General features: G+C 39.1%; 1 protein-coding gene across 1 annotated transcript in view; it reads right to left on the bottom strand.

The window, feature by feature from the left end:
• Positions 1 to 10615, bottom strand: part of DYNLT2B (dynein light chain Tctex-type 2B) — a 21222-nt gene that overhangs the window by 10214 nt on the left and 393 nt on the right. The window contains exons 2-3 of the mRNA XM_007465872.1: positions 7909 to 8042; positions 2169 to 2238 (exon numbers count right to left, since the gene is read on the bottom strand). Of these exons, the coding sequence (XP_007465934.1) occupies positions 2169 to 2238; positions 7909 to 8042 (204 nt within the window). The remainder of the gene's footprint in view (positions 1 to 2168; positions 2239 to 7908; positions 8043 to 10615) is intronic.

Genomic DNA, 10615 nt, shown 5'->3' with positions numbered 1-10615 from the left:
AAAGGCCCTCGTACCACAAAAAAAAAAAAAAAAAAAAAAAAAAAAAAGACTAGATCTAACTACTTATTTACAAGAAATACAGGAGCTAGAAGACGTACTAAACAATACCATGGGGATACAATCCTCAAATACCAGAATGTAGGAAACTCTACAAGACAAACAACCCAATTTCCTCAACAAATAAATGGCAAGGTTAAAAAAAAGGGGGGGAGGGAGAAGAAGCAAAATGACAGAGTAAAAGAAATTTAAGAGACATATCAACCAAATGCAATGCATGGACTTTGTCTGTATCCTGACTTGAACAACTGTAAAAAAAAATACACATACACACGCACAAAAACACACATATACATACATGCACATGTATATATGAGACAACTGGGAATAATTGAAAGCTAACTGAATGTTTTATAATATTAAGGATTTTCAATATTTACATGTGATATTTTATTATGTTGAAAAGGGCCCTTATATTTTAGAGATATATACTGTTGTACTTACAGATTAAATGATATGATGACTAGAACTTGCTTCAAGATAATCTGGTGGGGTCAGGGAGAGTAGATGGAGGTATAAATGAAACAACATGGGTGTGTGTTAATAACCTTAAAGATAAGCAATAGACATATGGGAGTTCCTTAGTCCATGTACTTTTTCATATGCCTAAAATTTTAGATGATAAAAGTTTTAAAAGGAAGTGGGGAAGGCCTTATATGCCATGCTTTAGAGTTTAACCTGATCACATTTAACAAAGTCAGTCAGAACAAGTTTGAGGAGTTTATACTATACAGGATTTGAAATAAACTCTATAGAGTTTATGAAAAGGAGGTGAGGGTGTACTTCTGGGAGCCTGGTCTGCTGTGTGAATTGCAGAGGAGAGAGATCAGAGTCTGGAAGTGCTGATAAGGGGCTGCTAAGCAACCCTGGCATCCAGGTTACAGTGCGTGCAATGAGAGAGAGTAATGGCTACATAAGATAAAAGAGAGTTCCACACTTTTAAGCCTGAGTCAGTGGAATCTTGGTAATAAGGCAGGAGACAGAGAAATGAAAATGAGAGGCTTATTTGAGGAGAGGAAGGGAAAAGAAATATGCAACTCTATTTGAACACATTGACTCTGAAATGACAGAATAGTAAAGTATTTCTTAGTTTCTCTGTGGTGAAGAACTCTACGAAGCCTTTTGACCGAATGGTAGAGGGCACCACGGTGAAGAGTACTGTGCGAGGAGTCAGAAGCCTGGGCTCTATTAGTGAGCCTGACACCAGCCAGATCTAGAATTTTGGGCAAATCATGCTGAACCTCATAAGTGTCATCATAAAATAAGGGGACTGGACACCAGAAAGAATCTGCATTCTCTTCCCAAGCTAACATTCTATAGTGGAAATTCTCAGTGATAGTATCTACAAGGTATTTTTTAAATTCATCCAGCAAATATTTTCATACTTTCTTATAAAATACTGGACTAGGCACTGTTTACAAAGGGAAACAGGAGATTAACGCTGGGGCACAGGAAAAGACAGGAAATACAGATTTTGAACTTGCCAATACAGGAATGATAGTTTGAGGTAATGAGAATGAATGAGCTCATTGAAAAAGCACACAGAAGAGCAGAAGAATAAGAACTGAGCCTTGAAGAAAGCTCACAGCTGGGGATGTAGGGGAGAAAGAGGAACCAGTTTAGGAGAGAATAATCAGTTAGAAAAACAGAAGAGAAACAAGTTACACACGTGACATCGGGGCCAAAAAAACCAGAGTGAATTTTAAAAAACAGAAGCCCAGGCCAATAACAATAGCTATGAAAATTGTCACTCAGACAACTTTAAAGATATTAATGTAGGAGAATGGTAGGACCAAAAACTAGGCAACAAGGAATATGGGAGGAAACATATATACATAATCCTACACTCTCTTTGGGAGCATATATACATAAACCCTGAAAGACGTACTAGCCTACAGATACTATGAGAAGTGAGTTACCCCATGGAGTTCACCCAGACTGTCAACCTCGCTGCTCAGTACCAGGATCTCTTCAGTTCACCACTGCATTTTATTATACCGTCCATTCCTCTCACTCTTGCAAAGACACTACCTTACTGGATTGTCGAGAAGATGAACACCCAATAAGAAATATATAAAAATAAAAACAAGAAGGAAAAACCAACTACTCACAATACACCTTCCCCTCTTTGTTCTCCAATCACTACTTGCACCACCATTTTATATCGGTCAAATCCCATTTCTGGAAAGAAAAAATAAGAAAGTTATCTATAAGCAAATATATGGTAAAATTACTTAATGAAGGCAAATTTGCCTAGAAATGAACATAAGCATTCGGTCTACAAGCACTTACTGAGTATGATTATAAGCTTGGGAGTCAGACTTAAGGACAAATTCTAACCATAAGCTTAGTAAGTGTGTAACTTTAGACGAGTTATTTAACGTTTTAGTTTAAATCTCCCTCAACTGTTACATGGGAATATCACTACCTTCCTCCTGGGGGTGTTGTGAGGTTAGATGAGACAAGCTGCCTCCTGTCTCTACCCATTTCTCTTCCATAGTAGTCTCTCAATAGGTCTTAGCTTCCTTCCTTTCTCCCCTACTCTAAGTCAGGAAATGAGCTAGGCCCTCAAGATACAGAGATAAATAAGATGCTCTTCTTGCCTTAAAGAACTCATAGTAGTTGGGAAGGCAAACATGGAAAATAAAATGAAAATGCAATGTAGTAATAATTCAAAGAGAGGCATGTATAAGGTACATTAGGAGCACAGAGCTGGATGGCTCCTCCCTTTGACTGGGCAACAGGGAAGGGATGACCAGAAAAGACTTCTTGGAGGATGAGGTAAGTGAGCTGAGTCCTGAAAGACGAGTGAGAATTTACCAGATGGACAATGTTTCTCCATTCTACGGAGGGGGATAGCATATGCAAAGCCATAGAGCATGGGATCTTTAGAAAACTGCAAGTTGTTCAGTAAGATAGAAAATAAACCATAAGATTCTGGAGAATACTGGTATGGCCTAGGACAACTCAGCTGCTTCCCCCAAAACTGTACTGCTGAAACAGCAAAATCCTGAAAATTCTCCCCAACAACAAATCTGGGGGACAGAAAACTGAATGGGCATCTTTATCTTCCCTCCTTTCTGGCCAAGGAATAGGGGAAACAGCGAAGAAGAAAAAAGTGAAACAGGCAAAGTTGAGACAGAGCCAACTCCTTTTTTTAAAAAATAATCTTTCTCTTAATTTAGTCTCATTTCGTTTTTTTATATATATAAATATATTTATTTTATTTATTTATTTTTGGCTGTGTTGGGTCTTCGTTGCTGTGCACGGCATTTCTCTAGTTGTGGTGAGTGGGGGCTACTCTTTGTTGTGGTGTGCGGGTTTCTCATTGCGGTGGCTTCTCTTGTTGCGGAGCACGGGCTCTACGCACATGGGCTTCAGTAGTTATGGCACACGAGCTCTAGAGCGCAGGATCAGTAGTTGTGGCGCACAGGCTTAGTTGCTCTGCGGCATGTGGGAACTTCCCAGACCAGGGCTCGAACCCGTGTCCCCTGCATTGGCAGGCAGATTCCTAACCACTGTACCACCAGGGAAGTCCCAGAGCCAACTCTTTTTGGAGAAAGTAAAAGCTCCAGGATTATACAGTAAATTAGGCAAACAATCTGAACACTTATAGGAACCCTTCCATTGTGGGACATGAACCCTAATGCAGTATACTTAATAAAATCTCAGAAGGAGACAAGAGCCCAAGTTATTTTTAAAAAACAGTGCACACAGCTCAGCTGAGCTTCCTCCTTTCTCCACCCATTCATCTTCCTCCTTTTCTCATACCCATGCTTTAGAAATGTGGCTAGAATATTAAATGCCCATCACTTAAAACACAGTTCTGAGGGAAAAATAAAATAGTCTTAGACACCATAAAACTCCTAGAAGACAGCATAGGCAAAACATTCTCTGACAAAAATCATACCAATGCTTTCTTAGGTCAGTCTCCCAAGGCAATAGAAATAAAAACAAAAATTAAAAAATGGGAGCTAATCAAACTTACATGCTTTTGCATAGCAAAGGAAACCATAAAAAACCAAAAAGAAACATACAGAATGGGAGAAAATATTTGCAAATGATGTAACAGACTAGGGCTTAATCTCCAAAATATACAAACAGCTCATACAGCTCAACAAAAAAAACCCAAATAACCCAAATGAAAAATGGGCAGAACACCTTAATACAGACAGACATACAGATGGCCAGTAGGCACATGAAAAGATGTTCAACATCACTAATTATTAGAGAAATGCAAGTCAAAGCTACAATGGGGTACCACCTCACACCCATCAGAATGGCCATCATTAAAAAGTCTACAAATAACAAATGTTGGAGAGGGTGTGGAGAAAGGAGAACCCTCCTGCACTGTTGATGGGAATGTAAGTTGGTGCAGCCACTATGGAAAACAGTATGGAGGTTCCTCAGAAAACTAAAAACAGAATTACCATATGATCCAGCAACCCCACTCCTGGGAATATATCTGGACAAAACTATAATTCAAAAAGATACATGCACCCCATGTTCATAGCAGCACTGTTCACAATAGCCAAAACATGGAAACAACCTAAATGTCCATCAACAGATGAATGTATAAAGAAGATGTGGTACATATATACAATGGAATACTACTCAGCCATAAAAAAGAATGAAATAATGCCATTTACAGCAACATGGATGCAACTAGAATTTATCATACTAAGTGAAGTAAGTCAGAAAGAGAAAGGGAAATACCATATAATATCACTTATACATGGAATCTAAAATATGGCACAAATGAACCTATCTACAAAACAGAAAGAGACTCATAGACATAGAGGACAGACTTGTGGTTGCCAAGGGGGAGGGAGGGAGGGAGAGGGATGGACTGGGAATTTGGGGCTGGTAGATGCAAACTATTATATATAGAATGGGTAAACAACAAGGTCCTACTGCATAGCACAATATCCTGTGATAAACCATAATGGAAAATAATATTTAAAAAAAGTATGTCTCTATGTGCATAACTGAGTCACTTTGCTGTACTGCAGAGATTGCCACATTGTAAATCAATTACACTTCAATTTAAAAAATTAATAAAATAAAATAGTCTTAGATACAGTGGGAGGAAAGTAAAAAAAAAAACAATTCACCCACACCACATGAGAACAAAATTAAAAGAAGCTGAATGGCAATATGCAAAGGTACAACAGCAAATACAAACCAAAGAATAAGAAGAAAAGAAACGTACTGTTTAAAAGACCAAAAAACTCAACCTAGGAGATAATCTAAATCAAGGAACAAAGAGAAATTCCTCACAACTGATTCATAATATAGAAAAACATAAGCCCACAAATTCAGTAAAATAAGAACTCAATCAGATTACAAAACAACAACTCAGAAAGATGAAAGGAGAGATTATAGGTCTAGGAAACAAACTGAATACTCACATGATATCACTGCAAAACTAATCAATTAAAAATGGCAAGAGAGGGGCTTCCCTGGTGGCGCAGTGGTTAAGAATCTGCCTGCCAAAGCAGAGGACGTGGGATCGAGACCTAGTTCCGGAAGTTCCCACATGCCTCGGAGCAACTAAGCCCGTGCGCCGCAATTACTGAGCCTGTGCTCTAGACCTCGCGAGCCACAACTACTGAAGCCCGCACGCCTAGAGCCCGTGCTCCGCGACAAGAGAAGCCACCACAATGAGAGGCCCACGCACCACAAGGAAGAGTAGCCCCCTCTTGCTGCAACTAGAGAAAAACCCACGCACAGCAACGAAGACCCAATGCAGCCAAAAAATAAATAAATAAACAATTTTTTTAAAAAATGGCTAGAGACAAGACAGACACAAATGAAAACAAATACTGACAAGGTGATCACAAGTATATGTCAAAGAAAAAGGAAGAGATTACAGCAAAGATAACAGATGTGGAAGACAGAGATGATTCAACGCATCAATATTTGGTGTCCTAAAGTAGATAATCTAACAAATGGAACTGGAAATGTACTCAGAGATACAAGAAAATTTCCTTGATATGGAAAAAATAAAATCTGCAGATTAACAGACATAAAATGCTCAATACCAAGCCATACCCTAGAAAAACTACTGAGCATCAAGGTTAGGGACAGGATTCTTTCTGCAGAGAACGTCAGACTGGCCTTAGATTTCTCCACAGTAATAGTCAATGCAAGAAGACAGTGAAGCAACATCCATAAAATTCTCAAAAAATAATTAACTCAAAATATTATATTCATCCAAAATATATTCTCATTTAAAGGCATTCTCAAACATGAAAGAATCCAAGGAATACAGCATTTCTGAGCCCTTCCTGAAAAAACTTACAATAAAATCACATCAGGTAAGAATTGAACCAGAAAAAAGAACTCAGCAATGGAAATAGCATGGTGAAAGGACTAAATAGTGGGCAATCATTCCATTTAAATATAGAATGAATGCTGTAACACTATGGGAAACAGTCTATAGTATACCATTGTTTTTAAAATATTTATCTGTATATATACATAGAAAAGAGGACTGGTATGATGGTCACGTAATATTAATGATTCTTCTTGGGTGGGGGCATTAGGAGTGATTTTTCTAATTTTAATTATTTTTCTACACTTTATTTTTTTATAACAAGCATGTATTTTTTTACAATAATTTAATAGCGAATTTCATTAAAAATCTGAAAACAAAAATGCTAATATACTAACAGTTAATTTGGATGATGGAAAGAAAATTGTTATTTTATTCTTAGTATTTTCTATATTTTTTTATTTCTAAAAATTAAAACATATTAATAAAAATACATCAAAGTATTAACTAGTAACTACCATGGATAAACAGACTTTTATATCATTAAAAAAACACTTTATGGGCTTCCCTGGTGGCGCAGTGGTTGAGAGTCCGCCTGCCGATGCAGGGGGCACAGGGACACGGGTTCGTGCCCCGGTCCGGGAGGATCCCACATGCCGCGGAGCGGCTGGGCCCGTGAGCCATGGCCGCCGAGCCTGCGCATCCGGAGCCTGTGCTCCACAACGGGAGAGGCCACAACAGCGAGAGGCCCGCGTACCGAAAAAAAAAAAAAAAATCCCCAAAACAAAAAAAACCCCACTTTATGTGTATTGTCCAGGTTTATTACAATGAAAATGTATTATGATTACAAAGACATTTCTTCCCTCCAAAAAAAATCTTTAAAAAAGAGTAAATAGGGAGTTCCCTGGTGGCCTAGTGGTTAGGATTCCGGGCTTTCACTGACGTGGCCCAGGTTCAATCCCTGGTTGGGGAACTGAGATCCCGCAAGCCACGTGGTACAGCCAAAAAAATTAAATTAAATTAAATTAAAATTTTAAAGGGTAGATAGAAAGGACTTTTCAGATTGTATAACACTATTAACAAAAGAGACTGAGAGAGGTAGAAAGACAAAGAACAGGGAGGAAAAGCACAAGATCTGCTCTGCAGATGTAGAGTGAAGCAGGAGTGGAGTGCTGAGTAGGGCAAGTAGTTAAGGATTTGGCAGGAGAGATGCATTGAGGTCAGACTGTGAGGGTACTGATGGGAGGCTGAGGACTTGATATCTTGGTAGAAAAAACAACCAAAAATTATGGGGGAAAGGAGCCCCTGTATTTTCTGGTCTTTCTGCATACTGCGAATTCTTGGATAGTAGTTCGGTACAACTAGGTATTTCACACCTTTGCTCTTTCCCACCATCTACAAAAACCTACATGAGTAAAAGTTACCAAATAATTGAGATGACTAGACAGTGAAGAAAAATGTGTGTTTAATAGAATCCACAGTTATGTCCCTTATTTAAAAATAAAGAAGGAGGCAAATGAGTAAAATTGGATGTTTGAAGGGAACAAGTCATTTCCAATTACCACCACTATTACCTTTTAATTTATCTTTAATATTTTCTGATAAACGTTTTGTGAGCTGAGGCATTTCTTCTGGAGAGTATTCAGCATTTGCCAGTTCCTCCTTGAGCACAGCATGGATACAGTCTCTAACCACAGAGGGTCTGAACCTAAATGAAACAGTTTGAAACATCCAGTTGGTAATTCCAAAACCCTAATTTACCTTCGCAGCTTAACTTCCCCAAGTTTTTTGTCATTACAACCATTTAATCCTTCTTTTTCATATTTTTTATTACAAAAGTAATAAAAACAAATTAAGAAAACAAGTCACAGTGCAAACCTGTATCTCCAGCCTCTCCCTTGAACTTCAGACCACATATTCCCACCCATATTCCATCCAGATGTCTAGTAGGCAACTTAAATTTAATACATCCAACACTGAGCTTCTGATCATCTCCTCTCCCCAAAACAAGGTCCTCATCTCAGTCAATGGTAACTCCATTCTTCCAGCTGCTCAAGCCAAAAACCCTGGTGTCAGTTTGGTTGCCTTTCTCTCTCACAGCCCTCATCCAATTCATGAGCAAATCTTATCAGTTCTACCTTCAAAATAATCTAAAATTCAATCACACTCACCACCCCACTACCACCACCTTGCTCCAAGCTACCATTACTTCTTTCCTGGATTACAATGGCCTCCTAACAAGTCTCTCTGTGTCTGCCTTTGCCCTTAAATCCTGTTCTCAACATAGCAACCAGACTGGTGCTATTAAATACGTGTCAGATCATGACACTCCTCCGTTCAAAATAACCCAAATATTTCCCACCTCACTCAGAGTAAAAGCAACATTCTGATACTTGCAAGGTCCCATATGATCTACCCTACCAAACTCTCTGACTTTGTTTTCTACTACTTTGCCCCTAGTTCTCTCCACTCAGCCCACACTGGCCTTCCCTATGTTCTTTGACCACACCAGGCATGGAAACCTCAGTGCTTCTGCAGTTGCTGTTAACCTCTGCCTGAAATTCAATTCCTCTCCTTATATGCATAGCTCCTTCCTTTCTTTCAAGTCTTTATTCAAAAGTCACTTTCCCTAGTCACCCTCTCTAAAACTTCAAACCACCCTCCTACCACTTTATATCTCCCTTCCCGGTACTTATTACTATCTGATACACTATATGGTTCACTTAGGCATTTATCTTGTTTGTTGTCCTTCTACCCAGCTAGAACACAAGCTCCAAAGAGCAGAGATTTTTATGTTTTGTTCACTGTTATATCCCCATTCCTAGAACACTATCCAGCACATAGTAGACAATATTTTTTGAAGAAATGAATTACTGAATAAATGAAGACAGAGAAAAAAGTCTCCCCTCATTTCACCACCCTAACAATACTATTAGCATTTTAGTTGTATTTAGTTGTATTTAGTTGTATTTATTACATATTACAACACTAGGTTCCTTTATCTGGGCTATATATATATTTTTAAATTTATTTATTTACTTTATTTGGCTGTGCGGGGTCTTAGTTGTGGTACATGGGATCTTTGTTGCTGCATACGGGATCTTTAGTCGTGGCGGGATCTAGTTCCCTGACCAGGGATGGAACCCGGGCGCCCTGAATTTGGAGCACAGAGTCTTAACTGCTGGATCACCAGGGAAGCCCCTGGGCTGTATATTCTATCAGTTGATTTGTCTATCATGTGCCAAGTTACCAGAATGTTTTAAGTTTTGAGCTTATAATGTGGTTTAATATTTGGTAGTACTAGCGGCCCCTCATTTCTTTTTAACAGTATTCTCTTTAGTCTCTTGCTTGCTTATTCTCACAGGCGAACTTTAGAATCATGGACAAATTTCTAGGATTTGATCTGTTCAAAATGTGGTCTTCCTATTAAGGCTTCCCTTAAGCCTTTTCCACTCTCAGTAAAATGCTAAAAGTTTTCTTCAAACGAGTCACAAATAATCTCATAGACCTATTCCTACATAACATATATTTGTTGTTAATCTTGTTCTGTTTTACAACAGAAATACAGGTGAATGGCATTCTATGTATTTAGAATCTTTTACCAAGATAACTGAACATATTTTTTTAATGTTCCTTCTACCCACCAGAAAACTGCTACATGAAATTTTTTATCACATTATAACTAAAGTTCCTGGGTTCTAGTATTTGCCAAGCATTTGATTCAGGAATCTAGTTTCAAAAACCAGAGGAAGGGCTTGGGAAAGTCATTTTTTAAATTATTTTTTTTAATCTTGTGAAAATGAAGTTAGTGATGGATCCTACAGCCCTAACTGACTGTCCTCTGCAGGAGACGTTGTGCCTTAATTCTGGGAAGGTATTAGGGTGGCAGGCCAAAAGCCTCCAGATACTACTTGGGTAAGACTGTACACATACAGGTCTCGCACTCTGAAGAGTAAGCGCTTTCTGGCACACGTATGCACACAGTAACCCTCGAAACAGGGCTGAATGGCATTCGACGAAAGCCGCTTGTTTTCTGCCATGCAACTATCTCAATTCCTCTGTGCCCACATTCTGGATCTCCTAGAGTCAACCATCCCTACTGTGCTTGTCTAAGGGACTACCTCCCGGCGCGTTAACCCTGCAACCGCAGGTCTGGTCCTCTGCTGCCCCCTGCAGCTGGGAGCCCAAGGAGAACAGCGCCCCACCCTCTCCCGCCCAGTCCCTCCTTCCCCGGTCCTGTGCCTTCCTCCATCGCCTGTTCCCCCGCAAAACCCGGCCTCC

This window comes from Lipotes vexillifer, unplaced genomic scaffold (assembly GCF_000442215.2).
Source record: "Lipotes vexillifer unplaced genomic scaffold, Lipotes_vexillifer_v1.1 scaffold853, whole genome shotgun sequence".
Taxonomy (NCBI): Eukaryota; Metazoa; Chordata; class Mammalia; order Artiodactyla; family Lipotidae; genus Lipotes; species Lipotes vexillifer.
The sequence above is the reverse complement of the archived record's forward strand: the minus strand, read 5'-3'. Positions and strand labels throughout refer to the sequence as shown.